Consider the following 27,592-nt stretch of genomic DNA (forward strand, 5'->3'; position numbering starts at 1 on the left):
AGATATCTAATCTAAGGAAAGGAGATTTCATAGAGACATAGGAACGCCAGTTCAGACAAAATAGAACAATGAACAAAGGCAGACTTCCAAATGTGTGGTACTTCACAAATCTAAAGCACAGGAAGGTGATAAGATCATCTCCAGTACTAACTTACCACTTCTACTGAAAGGATAAGGAATAGTTGATATGCCTAGTTGGGACTGACAAAATACAACTCTATATAATTTTGTAACTTGCAGGTCTCAAAAGTAGAGGCAAAATAAGAACAGACTTCATGATGATTAAGGTTACATAGATAATGTTTAGTTTATTTCCTTGATATCTAAATACAGAGCAGCTTTTGGAATCATAAAGTGATATGCCAGAATGAAAAAAATGAAACTATATATCAACTAGTTTAGCTGGATACTGCAAACCAGTGGACCTTATGTACATAAAAGGCTGTATATATTTAATATTTTGTTTCAAATGAGATGAACACGGTATTTTTAAACAAATTTAGTTTATTACTATGTAAAAAAAATAAATCTACAAGAGTGACAGTGCAAACATTTGAGGACTTGCATGGCATGGAAATCATGAGTGGATATAATCTACAATTGTACAAAAGGTCCTTGATTCCTTGGAGCAATGGCTGAGATATGCAGTACAATCAACATGGTTAAAAATAGATTGGCATTTAAACAAGAAGATGAGCTACATATAATTGGCTCTGCTGTATGAGGTCTTTCAATTTCAGGTGGTAAAGCCATCATTCCATGAATCTGAAATGTAAATGAAATAAATTATCTACTTATAAAGTTATATTGCATGATTCTAGACACATTTGGTGGCTAGTTTGCATTTAGCTGTCTTCTATTCAAATATATCTATATTACATTATTCAGGTAAGCATTGTCCCTATAAATATCAACAATAAAATAATATAAAAACAAAAGAATACATACCAACACTTAATAAACAATTGGTTTTTTTCCCCATTATATTTAATGCTATCAAATTAGGTGTGAGAGCAGTGACAACTGCAGGGAAGGTCAGAATCTGCAAGAAGGGCAATCCAAGCCTTACTCCTTTACTTGTAAGGAACAGTTGGAGGTGTTAAGTGCATTTAGCCTGGAGAAGACAAGGCTTTGGAGAGAGATGATACCTGTCTTCAAGTATCTGAAGGGCTGGCATGCAGAAGACAGAGCAGAAACTGTCCAGAAGATTGGTCAAGAAAGAGCAGGTTTACATTACAAGGAAACTGATTTCAGTGGGACATCAAGAAAAAAATTCCTAACAGTAATTGCCTCAGGCGGCAATGTGCTTTCCTTCACTGATGGTGCTTAAAGAGACAAAAGCCTAAGAGCTTGCCACTCTCCCTAGCTTTCATGTCAATGGAACAAAATGGGCAGAACCACACAAAACATCCGCAGATATTTTGCTTCTTTTAACTGACATTCACACTACAGACTGCAAGCCACATATTACCCATTACATTTTACCTGTATTTTCACATCCTACATTTTCTCTGTCTGCTTCCTCATCTTTAGTAAACATTTTATCAAGGTATATAAATTAATCTAAATGCTCTATTTTTCCATTATTTAAATATAACTTGCAATCATTGACTCAGTTTTGCTTGTCAAGCAGAACTATCTTGATCTTGGATGCATCCATTTCTTCAGATCCATATTCCTTGTTGCATCATATGATCTAGTCAACATTTGCTGTAAATTGTTTGGGTTCTCAGTGAACATTACAGTTTCATCTGCATTATTCTGTCCTTAAATATGCACAATGATTACTATGGTATAGCCTTTATTTGGAATTATTTATGCTACTAAATAAAATTGCTAATTCATCTTTTTAACAAGGCTATTTTAGAATACACATGTTCTACAATCTATGCAACTGATGACACAAGCAAAAGGAAAAACAGAGAAATCAACTTACCGTCCACTCTGCATTTTCTGTCTTGGTACACCTTACATTTACAGGTAATTTAAGAACATAGTCATTATAGGAGTGACCCTGTTCTCTGGACCATTTAAACTTGTTCATTGCATCCACAAAAGAAAGGTTTTTGTATTGTTTTGGACTCTTGATAATGAATGGCCAAGTTCTACATTAAAAATAAAAATACATTTCAAACTGTTACTGATTGTTTTTATACTTATTGTGTCTGTTCAATGATGGAATTGCAACTTCCCCCCTCCTATGTTTCTCTTCTCTGGAGGATTGGGGAATGGGTCTCTCAGAAGCAGATTTGCTAAATACATGGGAGAATCAAGATGAAAAAATATATAAAAGCTATAACATGCATGTTGGGTATAGCCCCAGATGTTTATAGTGTTCAGATTATAAAGAGCATTCATTTTCATTTGTCTAAATAAATGAATATTTTTTAAGTTGAAGCACAATTAATCTACATTTCCTCCCATTCCCAAAGAAGTCAATTAGCAGTAGGAGTTATGCAAATCCTTCTCCAAGCGCACAGTCCTATACATATCTACTCAGAAGTCCCATATCATAGTATGTGCTATCATGTGCTGTGGTATTGCAGGAGGAAGGGGAGAGGAAAGAAAAAAATAATAATAGCAAAAAGGGAATATGTTTTAGCTATATAGGAAAAAGGAACCCCACAGCAATTAATAGGAATGAAAACTTCAAATTCTAAGCAGAGGATAATGCACAGCAAAACAAACATATGGAAGAATTACAACTCAGAAATCCTCAAGTTAACACTTCATTATTTTTTTAAAATAGGCATGCTTATGTAGACAACAAGTACCTGTTGGCAGGTTGTACATTTTTTTTTGTTAAGCACATGGTATATTTTTATTATTTATATTATTTAATAAAATAGATATACAGATGTGCAACTGTCTTGCAACCTTGAAAAATAAAATTAAAGCATTATGCTTTACTTGAAAATAACCTGCAACTCATTTGGAACTTTGGAGGAGTTGCAAGGTTGAACTGTTACTAATTTTCTATTTTATTTGAAAAGCAACATTTCCTTTTTTTGAACTCCCTAAACCATTTGTCTTTTCTCAGGTCAAATGTGCATTTTTGTTAACAATAGTATGAATGTTCATTCAAGAGAGCAATTCACTTATTACCCTGTCTACTTGCGGAGATTAGAAAGACAAATTGCTGACTCTAAATCAGAACATGTGTTTTTTCCCTTAGCTGTCAGGAGAGATTATAAAAAGACAGAAAAACTCTGCAAATATTATACTCTTGAGAGGCTACTGCTCTCTCAAAGAGTTTCGAACTCTGTCCTGATCACCCCACAAAACAAAACTCTTGGGAACAGTAGTATAAAAACAACCCTAAGAGCCAACAGTATATTTTATTCTGAAACATAAAAATATCAAAACTTTAAAAAGCTAAAGAAACACTGCCGAGCTTCTTAATACTGCAGCTACTGGAAACTTTCACCGCATAGTCCAGCCAACATTTATTATTTGGACAAACAGTGATGGGAATGCTTCCTCTGGCTTGATTCAGGATAGACTGGAGCCTTTCAACAAACACACCAGCCTGTCAGGCGTATTGGTTGCATTTTGAGCCTGTTCCAAAGTAAAGGTCTTGTTACATCCCATTCACCAGAATCAGAATAAGGCCCTTTCCTAACCCACCAGGAAGTCACTTGATTAATGAGACCCCCAGTTCCTACTCCTTGTCTTCTTTAACTCTGGCTTGGTAACGTAATGACCAAGAGTCTTATGGCACAGATGCACGAACTGTGGCCCAGGGCCATGACCACAGGGAGGCCTCCATGTCCCTCCCAAGTTGATTATGAAAAGCCAAGTAGTAAGTTTTCTTACAGGATAGACCATGATCTTTTAATAAATGCAATAAATTTGGAGTGAGTTGAGCATTTATTCAAATGACGTTGAATACAGTTAAGTATTAGTTCTATAGTATCTTTCATCCTACTTACCTCACTGGTCTGTATATTTGTTTAACCCCAATAAACTGGAGTTGCTCCATTAAGTCAGGAATACTTTCACAGCGAGTAAGATTTATTTTTGGATAATATAGAAGATAGGATAGGCACATTTCGTTTCTGGTGCTAAAACCACCCTGGAAACAGATGAACAAATCACCAATGTAGGCTTCTGAGATAGCTTCTGAGCTGATTCCTAAAACTGCCCAATGCTGCCTCCTGCTGTTTTCTGCATGTAACTGTGAGTGCAGCTGCTGTCACTATGAACAATGGCATACATCTAACGCAGTGTTGTCCAAACTTGGCCCCTTTAAGATGAGTGGACTTCAACTCCCAGAATTCCCCAACCAGTCCCCTGGACAACACTGATCTAACATGATGGTAGCCAAGAAAAGAACAGCATCAAGCATTGGACAGTACAAAAATGATACACCATTAAGGACTATATGAAACGATCTGTGATTAAGAGAGGCTATTTTTAGTATAGTCAATAACTTCCTGAAGCAGTCTGAAAGCTCAGTTATCTGCCCGCATGAAAAACTATACAGTACTTCTACCACCATCTGAAGTAAGTTTTCCTTAGTTTGCACAGTTGTAATTCTCAGGTTCCATTGGTGGCATTTTTTAATGAGAAGACGAATCCTATATTCTAATGTTTATGAGAGCTGGGTCTGCACCTTACAGCTGGTCAGAAACAAGCAGGCATTTTCCTCAGGGTAGCTCAAAGAACAGAATTTCAAATGGAAAAAGCTAATATTTGAAGGAAACCATATATTTAGCAACCCTAGGGGAAACCTGTATCAGTGGAAATAATCTATGCAGAAAGGCTCAGAGAGTTTGAAGAAGAGAACTTAAGGAATCAGAACCCAGGAGGAAGACAATGGTTTGAGAAAGGGCAAGGCAAACTGAAGTTCTCCTTGTACTTCAATCTTCAAAAATGAAAATTTGGTGCCATGTAGACTAATATTCTTAAATGACTGTTGAGTTCAGCTGGCATCAAATCACACAAAGAACAATGACATTTTCAATTCTGTAAATGTTTTCCAAGGATAATGGGGTTTTTTTCTTTCTGTTCCTAGCTAAATATTTACTACCTGTTTTAGGCTACATACAATTGTCTTAGATTATATTTTGCAAAAGATGTAACACCTGACCTGAGAATCCTCAGGTGTGATTTTATACTGTCATCTTTATATAAAATTATGAATTAGAAAGATGAAAAAAATGTTATCCAATCTCACTATTTTGCTAATTCTTTGGTTTATATCCAGTTCTGTCTATTTGCCAGCTGAACAGCTGTATGTGGTAGAAAAAACGTGTCCCTTTTTCTTCAAGTCTGCTGAGTACAGAAAGACAGGAACAGGAAAGGAAGGGGAAGTCTCAGTGTACGAGACAAGACGACTCTCCTGACATTGACTGTCATTCTCAAGGGGAACTCTTGGGATGGACAAAGCAGCCAAGGTCCTTTTTGAATCTGAGATTTTAAGGTGGTGAGATTACATTCAAATTTGAAATTCAAGAAAATGGGACTGAATCTAATCCCTAAGTGAGTTGAGATTTGATTTAGTAAAAGATCCAACTATAGGCTACATTTGGGAAATATCCAATTATCTGTAGATGCTTCATTCTGGGGATGGAAAGAGCAGGGATGGCAGACTTTGAGATGGTATTAACCCAGCAAGATTTCAATCAAATGGCACCTCTTTTGAGGCAGAGACAGCAAAGATAAGAAGACGATTTTTGCACAGCATCCCAAAATTATCCAGAGAAGAGTTTCTATAGAAGCTGTGCTAAAGCAATTCAGAAAGCGTGGTACTCCAACTTAAAAATAAAAATTAAAGCTCTTATTAAAGATTGCAGGCCACCTGCTTTCCTGAGCTGACAGGCTTGTTGACATCTCACTGGCTGATTAATCATGTTAGTAACTGAGAGTCTACCATACCACTCAGTCCTCTCAGCTTTATCCATTGATGGAAGGAAGGAGATAACAATGTTTGAGTTTGACTCACAGGGACCTGATTCCGTTTGATACCTTGTAGATTAATGCAAACAAGGGAGTCAATTACCCCTTTGCACAACCCTATGAAACATTATAGGAGGAGGCTTTTTATTTTGCTTTGCTAAAGTCTATATAAACTCAATATGCCTAAATAATGCATGCATTATTTCAAAGGAGATACAATTTTAAGATTCCTTTTAATCTCAGATCACGTAATACAGCATGGAATCTCTGCTTTAATTCTAATTTAGGACCTTTAATGTGGAAGCAAACTCAAATTTTGATCGTGAATCATGAATAAAGATAAAAATTTTAAAACACAATGTTCATCTTTCCCTTAAATTATTTAAAGGTATATTAAATCCCTGTAAGACTGCAATCCAAGGACATTGCATCAGTCTAGTGTAGTGTTTCTCACCCTTGGCCATTTGAAGACGTGTGGCCTTCAATTCATGGCTGGCTGGGGAATTCTGGGAATTGAGGTCCACACATCTTAAAGTTGCCAAGGTTGAGAAACACTAGTCCAGCAGCTTATTTATTTGACTTTTTCCCTCAAAATTTGGTGTCTTAATTAACTTGGCATCCCAGGCAGCAACCTTGCTCACCTATTTGAATGGGCCACCCCTAAACTCTCCAGTAATTGGGGGGGGGGGTGTCTCCTATGCTATAGTTGACCTACAGGGAAGAAGCAGGATGAAATGAAATAGTTCTAACTTTAGATATACATCAACCTTATTTCTTAATAATAACACTTACATGTTAACAATCTCCAACACTTTCTATAAACATGTTAATTTTACTATATTTTCATTCACATCAAGCCATGTCATAAAATTTCTTACCCAGGTCATATCTGACCGATTGAGGGTGCTGTAGTGACATTCAGTGACTAAATTATCTCCCTGAAATGCAATATCAAGAAATACATTCTTACACATTTGAGTCATTGTAATTTAAAGAAACATGCACACTCACATTATTTGGTATGAAGTTATAAAAGTTATAAAATGCAGGCTGAAATATTCTTTAATTGATACATACACCCATCAACAATTGTGCTATGAAGATAATTTTTAGAAGTACATTGGGATATTGTTCCCCACTTCTTTTCCTTAGAAGCAAATATGTCAAAAGTAAATGACATAATTCCCCCCCCCCCCCCAATATTAGCCTTCCCAATCTGGGGAACTCTAGATATTTTGGATTCAACTCCAACAAACCCTAGTCAGGTTCCCACACCCCCAAGCATCTGATATTACAGCAAAAGCACACCCTGCCTGAAAACAGGAAGAAATTACAGCGCTTAGACTAGGAATCTAAATCAAATAGCCTTGAAGTCTGATTCATATGATCACTTGAACTGTTTTTGCCTGCTGCACAAAGAACTGAGTTTTAGTAGATCACAGAAACATTTTAAAGACCTATGCTTGTAATAATGAGGAAAACATGCTAATACTGTGCAAAGTAGCAATAGCAGCATAATTTTCATTACTCCAGAGCAAAGAGATAACTCTTAGAGAGTTATAAAATTTGGGCTCAGGCAGACTTTAAGTAATGTACTAGAGATCACATTCAACAAATGAGTGGAGCCAGGACAAGGAAAAGAGGCAGAAACAAGACAAAAATTAACATGGATTTAATTTAATTTAAATACTGAATATGAATAGCTCCTCTTCAATCTCTCTTTCTTCCACACTAAAAATTACAATTTTGTGAAAAATGTGTAAGAGTTGTGGGTATGCACTTAAGGATTTGAGAAAATGCACATGGATTCCTGGGCTACTTTATACCAAATCATCATGGGAATCCAAATTCTTTGTTTCATATAACAATAGAATCCTGGAGTTGCAAGCCTTGGCTTCTGTGAAGATGAAAAAGTGAAGACACCTGCGTCATGACATCACAATGCAAACCTGGCCTTACATTTGCATCCCAACATTAGAACCAAGTATGTAAGTTGTGGGGTTTGCATCATGACATCACAATGCAAGTTTCATCCCTTAGCCCTACATAGATGCCCATGGTTAGAAAGGGCCATTCAGGCCATCTAACCCTGTGCTAGTTCAGGAATACAAATTAAAGCAGCTTCGATAGACTGCCTTCTATTATACTTTGTGGAATAATAATTTCAGTAATAATACTATTGTCAACAAATACAAGTATTTAAAAGAAACATGTTGCTTCTGAATAATCTGTTGGGATTCAAGACATTTTTGAAGCCATAATTAATCTTCTTAGCTCATATTAACAGCATTGCTGCAGATGGTAAATTTTCCACTTTGCAACTGCATAGCCCTCTTTGTCAGGCCTGGCCATCTTGAGAGCCCTACAGCTGTCCAGGCAAGCTGCTACTGACCAAGGCTGACAGATTTATGTGAGGAGGAGACTCCAGTCTGCAGTTCATGTTTTACTTACCAAGCAAGTCAAAACTGTTATCAGTAACAAAAACAGCAAAAACCCAAAGGAGAAATATATCCTTTAAAGAAAATCAGATAAAAATAAAAATGTTGCAGGAGGAGAAACAAAGTAAATATAAGAATATGAACTTTTAATTTACTACTAGTTCATATTCGTAATAGATAAAAGAAGTATTTCATCCTTTGTCTGCTTGCCCTTTACTTCTGATCCTTCTTCAGTACTTTTTCTCTCAGAATGGGTAAATATGTGTGTCATGCAACAGTGAATGTGGGCATTTGAAGCTTTGAACCAAAAAAAGGAAAGAAATAGTGACAATTTGGCCTGGAGAAACAGAAAAATGGCAATAATGCTAGGAAAAAGCAGGAAATAAACATCATACAGGCAGGATGGTCCTTTCTTCTTTCAGGTACTGAAATTCCTGGAAGTTAAAGTCAAATTCATCATCATAAGCCAGCAGCTGTAGTTCACTGCCCTTGCGGAAATGGCGCATCCTTAATGCTCTGCCAGCAAGATGTGCATGGAGAAGAACTGCAAAGACATGAATCCCGCTTGGCTTCTCAGCACCAAGAGCCTGGAAAAGGCCAGGGAGAGAACACATTCAATATGAGCAGAACACACTGGCTAGAGCTGGCCAGCATTTTGGATGTGAAGGTAAGAGCTGCTTCAGGCAGCACAGTGGTACAAAAGTAACTTGTCTGCAACTGTTTCACCCAAACATGTTTTTTCCTGGGATCATGCTGCAGCTGCTAAAAGCAGCAGTGTGGTATCAGGAAAAGATGCAGCTGCTTTTTTAAAAAACAATTTTTTTATTGAAGAAATTTTTAACAAGATAAAAGCAATACAAATATTAGAAAAGAAAGAAAGAAAGAAAGAAAGAAAGAAAGAAAGAAAGAAAGAAAGAAAGAAAGAAAGAAAGAAAGAAAGAATAGTGAATAAGAAATAGGAAGGAAGGAAGGAAGGAAGGAAGGAAGGAAGGAAGGAAGGAAGGAAGGAAGGAAGGAAGGAAGGAAGGAAGGAAGAAGCAGCTTCCAATCTTGACAGCAGTTATAAATGCATTTATATTTTACCCTCTCTCTCTAAGGTTATATATAATTTCCTTCTTTCCATAAGCTACACTTTCTAATCCTAAAACCCCTAAATCACAAGTTCATTTTTCTCTATTTTCAGCAAAAAGTCCATAAGGGTTTCCAGTCACTGATAAAAGATGCAGCTGTTTTAATGAGTTTTAGAGAAGTGCTACATGAACACCCTTGCATGTTCCAAAGCATCTTTCTGCCTTTGAATCCAAAGTGTTGACACTAAAATTTAGTTTATATGTTTACAAGGTCCTCACTTGGCTCATCATACTGTACATGTTCATAGTTGCAGGTAGAATGTTAAAGTATTTATTGCATGGGTAGATTTCAGTTCTGGCTATTAAACTTTATGCAGGAACAAATGTAAGGCATTTCCAAATAGGAAACAAATATTTTTCAAATTATATAAATTCTACATCTTAAGTAGAGATAACAGAAGAAGGCATATGTAGATTTATACAGCAATATTCACGTGACATTTGAAGCACTCTCCTATCGTACAGCATCAGCCACAATCATTTTAAATCTTTTTGGCTTTCCTAAAACATCCTCAATCTATGCAAATACAGGTAGTCCTCACTTAGCAGCCGTTCATTTAATGATGGTTCAAAGTTACGATGGCCTCGGAAAAAGTGCTTCACAATCTGTACTTGCACTTATGACCATTGCAAACTGTCACACCACCCCCTGCAGTCCCATGATTGCAATTTGCGACCTTTTTTATGATGGCCATTAAGTGAATCACTGTGGTCGTTAAGTGAATTCTGGCAAAAAATGTCCATTGGAGAAGCTGGATTCATTTAACAACTGTGGTGATTCGTTTAATGAAGGTGGTGACTCATTTAACAACCATCATAAAAATGGTCGTAAAATCAGGTCCAGTCACGTGGTGACTCACTTAACAGCCACCTTGCTTAGCATCCAATTTTCCGGTCCCTATTGTGGTTGTTAAGTGAGGACTACCTGTACTGCAAAATATCAGATTTTAGGGCTGGAGGAAATAAACAAACCCTGTCCTAAATCCACTTATGAGGTCTATTTGATAAATCAATTCCACAGTCTATAACTTTTCATTTTCTCCTACTTGCTATTCCTTTAAAACACATGTGGGGAAGATGGCATTGGACTCTAGCTCCTATAATCTCTAACCAGTCTGCATACGAATATCCCACATGAAAAATGGGTCCCTTTGGTTTTCATTTTTCAAAATGATATTGTCTACTCATTGTTCTCAGACGGGCTATTTATCTCAGATGGAACCTCTCCCCCCAGCACAAAATGAATCAGCAAGCACTTTTAAGCAAAAGAACACATGCACACATTCACACACACACACACACACACACACACACATACACATGAAGTGAACCACAGTAGTCCCTTGCACTGATCATCTGAGTTATGCCCCTTTAGAGACATTCAGCAGAGAAGCTTCTCCTTTCCTAAGTAAAGACTGCCCACAAAAAGGAAAGGTTGGATAAATACACAATAATACACTTTGATTTAAACAATGAAAATATCATAACAATGCTTAGGGCATTTTACAAATATATAAATATTAATCTTCATTTGCATTAAGCTTAGGAAAGATTTTTGAAGCTATTTATAATGGGTTCATTGACAATAAAATAAGGGCACCGGTTTTATTTATAAGCATCTTTGGATAAACAGACCTAATTTCTCCTCAGGGGACTGAATTTTCTCAGATTTTTAGCTTAACAATGCATACACACATGCATGGATTAGGGGAGACTGTGAGCAAAAAATGTATGCACAGGGAAAACTATTGTGAAAAAGCAAACGTTAAAGTTTTTTATTTTTAAATTGCTGACTAATGCAGAGATTGGACCTAATATATTGATGATCCTTTGTCCATCCTTACTGACAAACCAAAGAAACTAAATGGCATCCTCAGACATAAGTTGCCTGTTCTTACTCACTATTTTCAAAACCAGATTGGGATTTTCATTTGATGGCATTATTGCTGTCCAAATTCCCCTTGTTGATCCAGGACTACTGAAATAATAGATACCATTTCCTACAAACAAAGATGCTTAAACTGCCTGTTTCCAATAAAAGGCACAGAATCACAATCAGTCGCACTGGGCAGGAAACATACTTCTTCCAGACATTCCAGAGTGCAATGACCCTCCGACATGAATTCAGGCATGCCTGGTGGGATGTTGTGGAAGAGGCTGACCCAAAGCCCCGCTTCAATAACTCCAGCGTCGTATCGCCTTAAATCTGGAGTATAAAATAGCCTCAGTCCGGAATTATCGATCATCCCTAAAAAAAAAAAAAAGCAATTAAATTAAATATCTGACATTTTCACAGGAATCACTGTAGCTGCATACGGGAATTTGGGCGATACTTTTGGTTCAGTCCATACAATTCTCTCACTCTACAAATATGGATGAAGAATAGTAGAAGTGCAGATTTGTTTTCATCAGCCTCCTTCACCGAACAGAAATTTCATCTATTAATTCATTTCACTTACTTTAGATGAGTAAGGTCAGGAACATACACATTCAACACATTTTATCATTTTAATAGGTGAAGAAACATACCTTCCACATATGAAGGGTTATCATAATGGACTTCCATAAGCACATATTGAGGGTCTAATGCTGTTCCAATGGATAAGCCAACATGAGGTGGATAAGTAAAGCCCTGAGAATGGAAACATATCAACATAAGTAACCAGGTTCAACAGTATAAATACTTAAATCTCATTTTAACTATATATTTATAGTTTTACTGATATAATTCTACAAAGAAAACAAAGCCCCTACAACTGACCCATATCAGAAGACTGCTGTTAGCTGCAAGCACATATGTGTCTTTAGTTTTTTGCCCTATGCACCTATTTAGCTCCAGTTTGGTAGATTTATTTATATTTTATATGCTTGCATTTCTGTATTGTATGGACACTCTCCTCCATCATTGAACAGAAGAGAAAATGAGATGAGTGGTAATAATTCATTACTGTTCTTCTTTTTTAAAAAATTATTTTTATTAAAGGATTTTATACAGTAATAAAAACAAACAAACAAACAGATTTGAAGAAAAGAAAAAGAATACAGAAAAATACAGAACCAGTGAATAAACAGAAAAAGTAAATAGAAAAAAGAAAAGAAAAGAGCATTACTATTCTTCTTAAGGATGTTCCACTGTAGACTTGTTGCTAGCAAAGATGAAAAGTAAGAAACACTTCCGTGTATCAAGACTGAATACTGAAAGAGTAAACACAGGGCCAAGAAAAACCGAGGATCTGCCAAGTGTACTAAATATTTATTAACATTATTCAGTTACTATATCAACACATCCAGCCTAAATGATCATTATGGTACACTGATGCAGTAAAGTAAAAAGGTACAAACATCAATTTTAAAATAATAAAGTGGCACTTTATTAGTGGAATGGCACTAGATGGCTTTTATTTATTTATTTTTTATTTTATTTGAAATATTTCTAGGTCACTTATCATTAACACAATCCCTAACTGGTTACTTGTGTTCTCAACAGTAGATTTATGAAACTTGAAAAAACTTAAGCTATATTATATGTAATCTGAACATGATTTATATTTAAATGGATTGCTAGGTGTATTATTATAAGAACTTGAGTCTTAATTTCAAAACCTGCATTTGTTTACACAAGTTTCTAATCACACAGTATAAAAAAATTCTTCATATACATTTCTTAATCTGTACTGTGTACAATTTGCTTAATCTAACATAGAAAGTCTTAAATCTTTTTGCCACACAGAAGCTGGACTTTAGATTTCAGTTGTTTAGTACAGGCAGTGCTGTGATGAAATTCCTCAACAATTGAAATTATCACCTCAGGTTTGGTCCCCAATGAAAATAAAAATATAATAGTTCTGTAATCACTCAGTTAATGGGGAAAAAAAACTTTAAAAGTATTTACTGTATAGAATGTATGCAGCATTGAGCCAATTTTGGCTGATTTTAGAAGCTAACCAGAGGTGACTCTAGTTAGTACTTGGATGGGGAAACCACTTAAGAAGTTCAAAACTCTTGGCTAAACTAGGAACTCAAAAAAGATACCTGGAAGAAGATAATGGCAAAACCCTGCTAAAAAATTCTGCCAAGAAAACTGCATTTATACAGCCCCTAAACTCCTAGCATGACTCGAAGGAGTCTTTACATTATTCGATAAAGACATTTCAATAAGTATTTGTCTTACCTCTCCTCCAATAGCCCAAGCAAAAATGACTGTTTGACAGGTGAGAAATGAATCTGGCATGTTCGGGTGATAGCACTCATGGCCATAATCCAGAACACTATCATTCAGACTGCTGCTACACTGATAGAGAAGAATATGATGCACTACATTCTCATGACCTTTCTGAATGAGTGGTTCAACCTGTCAATACAATAAGCAAATATTAGCTGTATTTGAACCATATCAGATTCTAGTTAAAATATCAGGTCATGCATTACTTATTTTCAATTATAATTTTTCAAAATGCTTAGTGTAATGAAGAAGCCAAAATAAAAATTGCACATACATCCTAGTTTTATATATTAAATCAATCATCCCTGATCTGGTACCTTTCATGTATTTTGGACTACAACTCCCAGATTTCCCACATTTGGAGGGGGACGGCCAGGGTTGGTAGTCCAAGCATTGGATACAACCATAACTCTAAGACAGAGTTGCATGCTGAAGGTTTCAGCCTAATTTATCCAGTTAAAAGGATCAGATAGCAGGTGATATCAAAGATGTTTGCTTTGGATCCTAGAGAACTATGGCTAATTCAGATAACCAAATAAGTGACCAAGAATCTAATCTGATGTAAGGCAGAATCTTAGAAATGCTTTGAAATAATACAGGGACAGAGACAGAATTGCCTCAAGAGAGAAAAAAAAAGTGACATGTGGAAGCACTGTGCATTCTTGCTTTTCATTCAGACCTTTTTGTTGTTGTTGTTTTAGTTTTTAAAACTAAAAAATTAGTTTTGCTCTAATTATTTAGTTGTCAAAGTGGCTAAATAAAAGAGTGGTCCTTGATCAACTCACTCGAACGTGTTCAAATGAAGTATAAGTTTTCCCTTCCCATGCTTATCATATGTGTTAGTCATGTTAAAAAACTAAAAAATATATACTGGAAAGCAATACACCCCATTATTTTTTAAAAAAATAAAAAAAAACCCGTGTTTGAATTGAAACCTCAGTTTTTTTCTACTAGGACTTGTTCGAGAACAAATAAATAAAAATATCGCTCTTTATTAAGACATAAGCCGGCAGCCATGAGGACAAAATTGTCTCAAAATGGAAAAGAAACACTTTGCTGACCATATCAGACTCGAAAACCAAACTTGTGAAATATGCAGCAATGCTAAAATTAACAACATATATTCAAAACAAGTTTGACTAAATTTAAGCAAGAATTGCTGCCCTATATATCATATGTCACACAACAAGGCAAACTCAGACACTCACAGAACGGTTCTTAAGGGGGGAAAATTAAACTAAGGACAATCATTAGAAACAACTACGCTTTTTATAAATATGTTGGTTCAATTATCACTTGGGTACAATGGGAGGGAACTTAAAACTATGTCGCTTCCCAATTATTGTTTTGTTTTTACTGATTTCTCTCTTTTTTAATTTTTAAAATTTTTATGCTTTTTAATTTTTTCCCCTTTTTCTTTTTTTTCCCTCTTCTTTTCTCTTTACGTGATTATGTACATCTGTCCCTGGAACAATAGCAAACACTGGTAATATTTAAATATTTAATTTAAAACTATGTCGCTTCCCAATTATTGTTTTGTTTTTACTGATTTCTCTCTTTTTTAATTTTTAAAATTTTTATGCTTTTTAATTTTTTCCCCTTTTTCTTTTTTTCCCTCTTCTTTTCTCTTTACGTGATTATGTACATCTGTCCCTGGAACAATAGCAAACACTGGTAATATCAATCTTGATACCATGTTGAGAATTTTATAGAGATTCCTAGTTATTTCTTAAGGTGACATAATGAACTTAACTCTCTATATTTCAGTAATTAATTAATAAAGTAATGAATGTTTTATGATAATTGTAAATTGTTTATGTACTGATACTTTATCTTTTATCCACTATGTCTCTTTCCAGCTTCTATATATATACAGTTCTGTTCCTTTAAATGTTTTAAGAAATAAATTATAACAAAAAAATATGTGCACAAAAACATGTATGAACATAACAGGTGTAGAATGAGTATCTAGAACAAATCAATAAATGGATGGTGTGAGTAGAAAGAATGATTGCAGGGGGTGATATGAAATAGAGGTAAGATACATAATTAATGATGATGTCAAATTATGTAGTTTTCAGAATTGATAGCAGGACCTCTATGATGTCATTCAGCCCTGGGTACTGGGACTTAGAGTAAGGCCTCCTAGCTCTTTTAATTTGATCTGTCTGAACTATTAAGGTTTCAAAATTGCTTGCTTGTAGGCAAAACAGCACTGCAATCAGTGTTTAATGTTGAGTATTTAATTTCTAATTGCATCTCAGCTTGATGTTATTCTCTAATCCTTCATGCTCTCCTGTAGAAAACAACATGCATATCAGCCAGAAAAAGAAAAAGAAAAGAACAAACTTAGATGAAAGCTGCAGTCATGCTGCCCTAAAGTACAGGGTGTTTTTCTTACTGAATTCTATAGTGGAGGAAATATAAACAAATCCACCCACACATGATGTGAAATAGAATTTTTGAAGGGTGGGAATCCAAAGAACTCAGAACATCTAAACAGAATAAGAAGGGCATCAGTGTAAAGGTTATGGGAATGTTCTACTGATCTCTGCTTGAAATAAATGGGATACTTGTCCAAACTTGTGAAACAGCCACCTGACTCTCTAGGACACTAACACTTGCTATGCTTTTTGCCACAACTTCAAAAAAACAACTCCCTTCAAACGACAAGTCATCACTAAAGTTGTCTATTCATATGCTTTCATTCTCAGTTCCCTAAACATTAAGATTAATTCTAATAATTATTCTTCTGTTCATATTTTTATTAAAAGGAAAATCTCCTCCCCTCCCACCAAATCCAAAAGTTTTAGGAATAACTCTGTTCTTTCTTTGCAGTTCATTTTCTAGGAGGTTTTATAATTCCATTTTAAAAGTTAGCAATATTTGTAGCTAGAATAATCATATTAAATTATGATAAATATACGAATTGATGAACTAATGCCTTTACATTTGGACACTTGGGACAAGTAGTAAGGACCAAAGCCTCATATGTTATGTTGCACACAAACATACACAGTTTTTTAATTACTTACAAAAATGGAAAAAGAGAAAGAGAAAAATAGGAATTTTCCAGCACATGCTACTTCTATGGAATCTTGTAGGTGACCTTAATAACCACTCTTATATTTTACATGTGAATACTGTTCACATTCATCCTTATCCATTTAAAAGAATCATTGTCTAGAAGAAAACTGATCAGCTCTGAATAACATAGGAACATCTATGTTCTATCTTCACAGAGTTAAAGGAAATTCAGTAGTGGAATAGAACGAATTAGTAAAGAACAGAGAGACATGTAGCTACCTCTCACAATTTTTGGTTAGTTGTGTGTCTACTGCTACTATCAAACAATAGTAGAACAATGTTTGCCTTTTACCTAACTTATATTTGTGGTACAATTGAATCTCTGAGATGTACTTTTCATATAGGCACTTGATTACATTTATCTTACATGCATTACCAGTTGTATCTCATATAGAATAAGCTATATGAAAAAAAAAAGACTTCAAATCATCAAAGTAGGGCTTTCTCCAGGTTTTGTTTCTGAATTGTTTCTCTGTTTTCAATCAAATTTGTGTCCAAATTAGGTATTAGGGATGAATTTTTGCATCAGAAAACAAAGACGATGAAAGAACAGAACAGTATTCATCACTCCCCACGTTTGTAAGTTGACATTATCTATGAGCATTCCTAAACCCATAATTGGGGTTGCAGATTTAACAGGCAGATTAAGAAGGTATGTTTAATTATTGTAGATAACTGTCTATTATCATAAGAATGGACTTTCTGTGTGTGCCTGCTTGTAACAACTTAGTTATGAGGGTATGCTTCTCTTAGCATGCTAGGGAATATCTCTTTTTTATATGTATAATTTTTTATTAAGCATGCTAGGGAATATCTCAGCAGCAGAGAAAAATGCTTAGTGCAGGCAGTTGGGAGTTGATGCTTAGATGACTGAAGAAAACAAAACTCTGCTCGCTGCTTCTCTCCAGTCAAAAGCAAGAGCCTAAAATGCTTCCAGTGCTGAAGAGAAGTCTCTCTCTGTGTGTGTGTGTGTGTGTGTGTGTGTGTGTGTGTCATAGGCACTATTTGGGTTCCCAGGGAAAGTTTCCTAACTAGAAAAAGTAATGGGAGTGAAAGGTGTCCATGATTTTGTTTCTTTGTAGGCAGAGCTTCAGGGAGGATCTTCATTTCAATTAATACATCCCCTTAAAGTATGTGGTGCAGTACTCCACTGAGAAGCATCAGTTGTGTCACTCTGATCAGATTCACAAAAGGAGTGGCCAACTGACTGAGATCAGCCCAACCTCAATATTTCATTTATGCAGAACAACATGCCATACTGAAATGGAGCTGATTGCTTCCAAAGAGAGATGAGGAGGGTCGTTGTTGATGTATGATTGTTGTTGTTGTTCAGTCGTTAAGTCGTGTCCGACTCTTCGTGACCCCATGAACCATATTGCGCCAGGCCTTCCTGTCCTTCACTGCCTCCCAGAGTTTACTCAGTTTCATGCTCAGATGTATGATACATACAAATATATGTACGATTTAGGTAGACAGGGACCTAAGAGTCCCCAGCTTTCTCTCTGTATTATCCATTAATATCATAAAACATGCATTTCACCTCTCTCAGCTATTTGTAGTAAAAAGGGATTCTTTAGATAGTATTTAATATAGTTTGCTCCTCGAATGTAGTCTTTACTTTTTTTAATAGAATGGGCCACCATAGCAATAGATCATTCAACTTAGTTTCTACACACATAGTCCATACACACTGGATGGGAGACATTGTATGCATGTGTGTAGTTCATGCATATTCACTGTTGAGATAATGGTCAAATCAAAGCCCACATTCATAGCATATTAGGCCTATTCTTAGACCTACAAATAAATTACTAGATTTTCCAGCCCCCCCCAGCCCCACCTAGCCCAACCCCCTCCCCATGTTCTCAGAGAAATATTTAAATAAAACATTGGCAACTGATCTTGCCAGATCTTGCAATTCCAGTCACTGAAAATCAAACTGCTCCTTTTTTGTAATACTATCCCTTTATCTTCTCAGCTACAGTTTGCATGTATTCATGTGGAAGAATTTCAGATGTTTTTGCAGATATCTTCGTAATTTATACAGCTTGGGTCTCTCTCTCCTTTCTGAGTTGTGTTTCAGTTGAAGTAAAACTCAAACTGTGTACAGTATGATTTCGTTCTGAAATATTTTTTGAGCCTGTGTTTGCCTTCTCAGTAAGCTTGTTTTCAGAAATAATTAAGACATTTGATTAATTAACTTGCTTTTCAAGGAGAAACCACTTACATTCCTGGTATTCATAGTAGTTTACTATATATGAGCTAGGATAGTTGACAGAAAAATTATCAATTATAAGAAGGCAAGTCTAAAAGCTTTCATTAGTGTGCTAGTACAGATTTCCAAACACCCTAATATATAAGGGGCAATTTTGGTGATGACTTCTGTGGTTTGTAACAGCCATGAGTTAAAGATGTTAAATGATACATTATACCACAGCAAAGTTCAAATCTAGCAATTGATGTACGTATGGAAGAAAAAGCAGGAAGAAGTAAGCTGCAGGAAGGGCAATTAACTGACATTTTAAAGGAAGATTAACAAGAGAAATTAATTAAAATTTAGGAAACAGTGAGAATGGAAAGCATAAAAGGAGGAACAGTCTTTTCTACTACCTGCACATTCCTGTCTTAAGTCTGAAAATGCACAGCCCAGAAACTCTGAAAAGTGGTTTAACTCTTGGACAGAATGAATGCCTCTCACTGTTTTCTCCTAGGGCTTCAAGTGTGTGACTGCACATTTATAATTCTTATAGCACCAGGCAATGTTTAGTGTCTCTCCAACACCCCAATTAGCTAAAGAATGTGTTCCAGAACAAAACTGCACAATAACATGTTTGTGACATAGGAACATTAAACTGAGTCAGTTCATGATTGCTGAAAGCCGTATTTTTTATATAAGGTCAGAGTTGGAGGAGCCAAGAGTAGTGATAGGCCATTCACAGAGGCATTTATGTAAAGCCAGGCTATTTTCTAAGAAGATGTCTTATAAGATGTTTGCAGAAAAAGATAATCTGGCTCCTTAGATCATTGTTCCTTAACCTGATAACCTTGAAAATGTGTTGGATTGCAGCTTCATAGTTCCCAGGCAGCTGGCTAGGAACTCTGGGAATCAATTTTTCTAGAAAATACTAGTTGGAGAAGGCTGCCTCAGGTTTACACCTCTTGAGATGAAAGCTGTTAAAGGTCTTGGACTGTGAAGTAAAAAAATTGTGCTATAACTCCTGCACAATTATTATGATCCAGTGCATTATAAATCCAGCTTGTCTTTTTTTTAATTGACAATGTCATATTTTCCCAGGTTAGGCTAATAATTAAATTTAAAAATTGGATCAATAATTTTATAGATATCTATGCAGTTTTGTGAGTGAAGCAAAACAAAAGTTTGGTTATCATTAATCTGTATAATTTCACAATATAACATGCATCATCTCTTTCAGGAAATATAAGTCATATTTTTATTTTATGTATCATAAATTATTACAACAATGCAGACATTTAGCATGCAAGAATATGCTTGAATTTTGAATCAAAGGGCTATTCATCTAAAATTACATGTAATACTATACATTTCCCCTTTCTTTCACTGAATACCTTTTTCATTCTTCATATTTCTAAAATTACAAGTAAAAAAATAAAATGTATGCTGTTTTATGGAAAAAAAACTATTAAACTATTATAATTATAAGATTGTATTGATTTTTGCCTGCCATTCCTTGATACTGGGGTTTGGTGGCAGACTCTCAAACTTAATTGCCAACATGCAATCAGTATGAACTGCTCTCCTTCCCCCAAATAATGTAAGACTCGTTTTAGTTGTCTTGATTCAGTTGTTTTATGCATCCTGCAACCACACAAGTTAAAAACTGGTTAGCAGGTAATCACTTCTTGAAGAGTATAGATCAGTGTTTCTTGAACTTGGCAACTTTAAGACATGTGGACTTCAACTCTCAGAATTCCCTAGTCCACATGTCTTAAAGTTGCCAAGTTTGAGAAACACTGATGTAGATGCTTAATGCTTTATAATGCATCAGAACACACAAACAACTAACAGTATGAAATGTGTAAAATAGATTTCAGCATGGATCATGGTTATCTGTTAAGATGAAAAAAGAAAACATGTTTTCCCACAAGGGAGATTCAAGGTAGAATCAGACAGCTCTGTGTGTGTGTGTAAGAGAAAGAAAGAGAGAGCGGGAGTAGGCAGGCAATGAGGATTCAAATGCAGTTACCTCCTGAGAGGCTGGTGATGGGAAGCATCTTCCATTCATCACATCTGCTATCAGCAATCTAGAGGCTGTTGAGCAGGACACCTGCTATCATTGACCTCCATGTTATAAATGGGAATGGATATTGGTCACTACTACTGTCATGTCCTTCTGCTGTTACCAACCTCTACTACCAGAGACAACCACCCCTGAGTGCCACACCAATCAGGCACCTAGGATAGGTCAGAGGCAAGGTTTGCTGAATTACTGTATACACAGAAGAGATGGCCTTGATGTGTTTCTTCTAAATTTTTTTGTTAATGTTTCCAGTCAGTAGTAAGAAATAGCTTTTGGGCAGGTTTGTTCTATCCACTATTACAAATCAATTATTTTCAGAACAAAATGATGCATTTGTATCACAATTCTGTTGTTAAACTTCAAAGAGTTTGTGAACATGATATAACATGTAGGAGATTTTCTGAAAGATGTAGAGTATATATCCAACATGTTATCAGAAATAATTCATTATGGGTTGCAATAAACATTCCCTACAGCCAGGAGAGAGAACTCACTTTTTAAATGGTTGGCTGCTTTATCAAAACAACAGTCCTATATATCAGCTCAAAATGAGAAATACAGTCATAGTCAGAAAGATAGATAGTTATCTTTCTTGCACACAATGCTTTTTAAGGAGAAACTGGATTTGAGTTATTCCGTATTAGACAGGTTTCAAAAGCTCTTCTAAACACTGTTTATCCTATTTTCCTTCCTTCCTTTTAAGTCATGGTTTGGTTTATTTTATTTTAGTTTAGCTTCTTCCTTTTTGTAGACTTTTTTTGCAACATTATGCCTGAATAAAAGCTCTTTAGAATTCAAAAGCTTGAACACTTTTATGTCATCTTCTTTGGTACAATAAAGGTATTACTTTAAAGTTTGGATTCTTTAATGGATCCTCATGATTTCGGTTGCTTTTAAAATTTACAGTATTTTTGAAATGCTTTTCTGTACTTAAGAAGTCACAAAAATAATGGCAGAAGCAAAAACATGTTGTAATGGTTGCTGTATTGCATGCTATTAAAATATCATGACATCCTTCCTGAGATTAATATTTTAAAATAAAGTTATTAAAGGGACAATTGGAATGGGTTTAAGATTTAAAGGATTAAAATAAACACAGCTATGCATACACAATTCAGGAACTTTATTTCTAAAGCAGCAATGGTGGTGTGTACCATTGATATGCATGATTCAACAACATATTAGAACACACAGCAGAGGAACTGTTGTGTCTTACTATGCTTCCGTTTTGATCTAATATTTGGTTGCAGGATTGTGCCTTTAAAAAAAAAAGCAAAAGGGCAGGATATAAATGTAGGATGAAAAAATAGATGGATGAAGCATTACTACAGTTTTCTATGAGAAAATAGTCCTAAAATTATGGATTTGGCAAAAGAAATTACCCCTGCCCTCTAGTTTTATAAACTGTAAGGCTATTTGAATTGACAATACGCTATAAATAGAACATTCAGTCATATAGAGATAGGAAAATACATGTTCAACTTTGTTTGGATATATCACTTTAAATAAGAAATCAAAGGGAAGACTACTCCTAGATTCCTCAAAAGACTGGTTGGATTCTTGAAGAAATAAGGAAGATTGTCTAAATTCCTCAAAGAATAGGTGACCTTTCCTAACATTCAAGGGGGTAACCCTGAAGAGTATCCAGAAGATACAGCTGGTTCAAAATGCAGCTGTGAGGGCAATTTTGAGTGCCCCAAAGATGACCTTTGCTGCAGGAACTGCATTAGGTGCCAGTTTGCTTCCAGATCCAATTCAAGGTGTTGGTTATCACCTTTAAAGCCCTACATGGCATGGGACCAGGTTACCTGAGGGACCATCTCCCCCCATTTTATCGACCTGTCCCACCCACTCAAGCAGAGAGGGTATGGTGCGGACCCCATTGACGAAAGAATGTTGACTGGTGGGGCCCAGAAGGAGAGCATTCTCTGCCATGGCCCCCACCCTATAGAATACCCTCCCACTAGAGGTGAGGGAGGCCCCTACTCTCTTCACCTTCCAGAAAGCAGTTAAGACCTGGCTCTGCCAACTTGCATGGGGAGAGAAAAGGGACAACCAACCCTGGGGGTGGCTAGCACCTTGAAGATGCTTCTGTATGTTAATATCTTTTATACCAGCAGCACCTTAGAAGATACTATTATTTATGTATGTATTTGGTTTTTATTGTATTTTTATTGTATTTTTATACTATTTTACTGTATTTTAATTAATTAATATTTATTTTTTGTTTTGATTGTAAACCGCCCAGAGTCACTTCCTAGTGAGATGGGTGATGACCAAATTTGAAGTCCCAGGCTCTACTTGCTTAAAATTCTGAGTGGAATTCCCATTACATCTGCAAGTTATTTAGCTGGGTAAAGCTACAATAAAGACAGACTTTACTTCTGTCTGATAAAATAGAAAAAGTAAGTATAGATAGTCCTCCCTTAATGACCACAAATGGAACCAGCAACTCTGTTGTTGAGACATCATGTGACCGCAACAGGCTTACAACCTCACTTCTGCCACAGTTAAGTGAGACATCACATGACCACGACTTGCAATTTTACTGCTAGCTTCTCCACTGACTCTGCTTGATGGAAGCCAGATGTGAAGCATGCAAATGGTGATCACGTGACTGTGGGACGCTGTGATGGCTGTAAATGCCCACCGGTTGCAAAGTGCCCAAATCTCAATCATGTGACTGTGGGGACACTGCAACCATTGTAAATGTGAGGACCGGTCATAAAGTTACTTTTTCAGTGCCATCATAACTTTGAACTGTCACTGAACAAGGCAGTCGTTAAGCAAGGACTACCTGTACACGTTAAAGAGTTTGGCTGTATTTTTCTAATGAAAGCTGCATACCCCTTCTCCTACCTTCAGGATCTGGATCAAATTAAAAATCCAACTCCATGAGACAACCCTGAACTATATTCATGCTTAAATTGGAGTTGATGTATGCTGAAGTTAAAATTATTGAAGAAATCATAACATAGATCTAGTTAGGTAGATGAAGAATCTACTCCATTGGCAAATACGGAATTCCAATTTTCTCCACAAGTGGTACAGCAAAGCTATCATGGGAAAAAGCTATATATACCAGTATCTTAACACATCAGGTGACTTTACCGAGCTGAAAAATCCTCTGTAAAACACATCTCTTGAAGCACAATAAAATATATATCTTCTTGTAGTGACGCTTCTAATGCCAGCAATTCATATGCATTTTTCTTAATCTACACATTTGTGGGAACACTTTTTTCACACCAGAAAACTATTTTTGGCATCCTTTCCTCCAATATTAGCATTTTTGCGTACACATTTTGCAAACCACATTGCAAATACAAAAAAATGGGTAATTTTGATATGCATATGTACTCCAGTTTGCTTATATATTCAGGAAAATTGGAACATTTATCTAAAAACTGTAATAGATCAAATTTTTACAGAAATTTAAAAAGCAGGGTTAAATTTCAGAATTAAAATGGAATAAATCACTGGGGAAAATACTAATTCCTTCTCCAAGGAGAGGATTCTTACCTGAAAATTCTTCCAGGGTGATATCATGAATCCAAAAATAAAGGGGGTTTCAAATCTTTAGTGGAGATTCTTTGAACTATCAGTATGCTGAAGAATCATCTGACATGAGGATGACTAACTAGAAGATATTTTGTATTGCTAGTTCTCAGAATAATGTCTCTAATTAGACCATTTAAACGTTGGATGGGAAACTGGATCCATTCCAGGGTCAGTTTCTAGTGGGTTGTATGAGAAAGAAGTGTGTCCTTTAAGGAAAAAGTCATCCTTTGAAAGCATCCATTTTTCTGAAGAAAGAGAGGGGGATCCATCACTCCTCACCTTCCTTTATATTACAAATTCGTGTCTTGGGCATGCTAACACTGGAAACCAGCTTCTCCTACATGGAATGGTTTCAGCAAATTATTTACGCATTACAAAATACAGCTAAGTATCACATTTAATATGCTTACACTGCAGTCCATGAGACTAACAGCCTGAAAGTGAATTCTTTCACAATATAAGCAAAAATACAATGAATAATGCCATCTATTTTAGAAGTTGTTCTACTGAAACTTTATTGTAACATCCCTTCAAAAAATTAGAGGAGGAACTGAAACCTCAGTGCTGTTAGAATACTTTAAAAGAGGGGAAGAAGATGAGTTCTAATCTGCCTATATATCTACTTATAACTATGTGCCCAGATGTTTATAGGCCAGATTAACATTTACCTCCTGAGGGCTTAGAAGCATTAAGGATAATGTTAATGTTAATATTTGCTATCTGATGCGGTCTGATTACAGATTATCACAAGTTTCAAATAATTCTTCTTGGTGATCCTACCCTACATATTAAAATGCCTAAAATAATACATGAACACAAAAAATGCAACCCTGTGCATGCTATATTAAGATAAACCAGACATATACCAAATAAGAGTCTAATGATTGCAACTTCAATTGCTCAGGCAATAACACTAATTGCTAGTATAGAATTTGGCAGTTGCAGAAAGGCAAAAGGGAATTTATTTGGGGGAGTTTGAACAAACCCTTATCTCTGTTGTGAGTCATTTTCCTTTATATACTTCCTGGTTTGAAGAGATTCATATACACTCTAGTGAAGCTTATAACTACAGTATCTTATTGATCCTGAAGCCTTTAGCACAGTGTTTTTCAAACTTCCTGCAATCACAGGCCCCTATATGAACATTTGGAAAAGGCAAAGATCGCCAAATAAAATGAATACCATCTCCCAATGTTTTCATCTTTAGGAGCATGTGAATTCACATATTTCAGGAAATCAGATAAGGTATATAGCTGTATTTGTGAATGTCTTCCCATCCTGTCCATTGTTAGAGGCCTTTTAAAGCTAAATTTTGCATGAAAAAAATCATTCCAAATTAAGTTCATATGTTTCCATTTATTTATTAACAGAATGTATATATCACTACAATTGAATAAATCTGGGTGGTACAGAACAATAATAATTATTTAGCACCTGAATGATTTTACATATTCCATACCACTAACAAGAAGGCTTAACACAAATCTGCTGATCAAGAACATTTTTTAACTGAGTAGGACTTTGGGGAGGTATGACAAACTGAAGATGTCTCTGGGAAAGTAGAGCTGATGACGGCAGCAAAGACCAAGGAACTGGTGAATAGACCGGTTCCTTGGAACCTCTCCAGATAAGTAGAAGATGGGCGATCACATGTGCTCTGGGTGGCTGCTCCTCAGAAGGAGACCACAGGACAGTGATTTTCCATGGGTTTGAGGGCTGGGAGACGAAGAGATCAGCTATCTTGCTCACAACCATGGCAGAGCCTTTTAAAGGACACTAAGTTCACAAACCTCACTTTCTAATCACTTTTGGAAATTGCCTATTAACCATCATAAAGCTATTAGAGACCTTCAGAACAACAAGTTTCAAAAGTCCTTGGGTGAGTTTTATTTTCAGTTCTGTCAGGTTTAGCCCAAAGAACTCCAAGAGACAATGCAAATTCAGTTCTGCTGTGTTTATTAGCTACAACCTCTAGAAAGAATCTCCCCAGACTGAACCCTAGCTCCCAAGCCAGCCAGTCACAACACTGTGAATTCCTCAGGGAGATGCCAGCCTCATCCTCTTGCACTTCCCATGCTCTTGCAGTGAACTAAGAACACGCTTATCTCCCTGAGCCTGGCCTTCATAATTCCATTCTATCACAGTTCTGAACAAAAGAAAAATTAGTTATAAGCTTAAGAACTTAATAAACAGCAAAAAGTTAAATAAGATTTTGATCTAAAAAAGTTATAAATGGGTTATGAGTCCAGATAAATTTGGAATATTGACTTTTACTATAAGATTTTGGAATTAACAATAAAAAATAAATAGTTTCTTGTGGGTAACAGGCTTATTTTAGCTAACCTGGCTATTGTAAGTCATAACAAAAATAAATTACTTTATGATTCTAGAAACTGGACACTAGAGGAGACTAAAGATTCTGAGCAGAACAACAACAACAAAAATACAACCCTGTTCTTGGTGTCTTACAAAGTGACACAAAACATTATAACATTGGAAACATTAAAGGAGATCTTTAAAGAATGGAGCCAGAAATTAGTAACTACAATATTAACACTATCAGCAATGATGTCTGCTTCTGTGGCTAGACTATGTCCAAAAGATGTTAATGAAGGAATGACAGATGTAGAACAAATTCTATCTGATAAGTAGTGAAAGTGGAACTTCAAATGACAAGCCAAGAGAATGATTTGGAAAAGGACACTTTACTGGATATACAAAAGAAACTGGTAAAGTTTTAACAATTAAAAGGGAAATACAAATGATAAACCAAGAGAATGACCTAGAAACTATTTTCTTATTGGATTTACAAAAGAGGCTTGTTAAAGTCTTGAAGAAATCTGTGCGATGGGATAAAGAACAATTGAAGAGAAATCAAATCCTATGACAATATTTGATTGAATTAAGGATTAAGATTGTTAGAAGTAAAAGGAAAGAATATAAAGTTGGTTTATTTGATCAAGGTTAAATAAG

The 27,592-nt window shown here is 35.7% G+C and overlaps 1 protein-coding gene across 2 annotated transcripts in view; it reads right to left on the reverse strand.

Moving 5' to 3' along the window:
• Positions 1-282: 282 nt before the first annotated feature.
• Positions 283-27,592, reverse strand: part of MOXD1 (monooxygenase DBH like 1) — a 47,436-nt gene continuing 20,126 nt past the window's right edge. Inside the window, exons 5-12 of one of the 2 annotated variants that reach the window (XM_007437007.3) lie at positions 13,641-13,820; positions 11,999-12,101; positions 11,551-11,717; positions 8,735-8,926; positions 6,780-6,839; positions 3,933-4,075; positions 1,937-2,105; positions 283-765 (exon numbers count right to left, since the gene is read on the reverse strand). In XM_007437007.3, the coding sequence (XP_007437069.2) occupies positions 595-765; positions 1,937-2,105; positions 3,933-4,075; positions 6,780-6,839; positions 8,735-8,926; positions 11,551-11,717; positions 11,999-12,101; positions 13,641-13,820 (1,185 nt within the window). In that variant the 3' untranslated portion in view covers positions 283-594. The remainder of the gene's footprint in view (positions 766-1,936; positions 2,106-3,932; positions 4,076-6,779; positions 6,840-8,734; positions 8,927-11,550; positions 11,718-11,998; positions 12,102-13,640; positions 13,821-27,592) is intronic. The other variant, XM_088140865.1, reaches the window with a different exon arrangement.

This window comes from Python bivittatus, unplaced genomic scaffold, assembly GCF_059951505.1.
Source record: "Python bivittatus isolate LINGU-HERP-01145 unplaced genomic scaffold, Pbiv_v1 ctg000020_np1212, whole genome shotgun sequence".
In the NCBI taxonomy this organism is placed as follows: Eukaryota; Metazoa; Chordata; class Lepidosauria; order Squamata; family Pythonidae; genus Python; species Python bivittatus.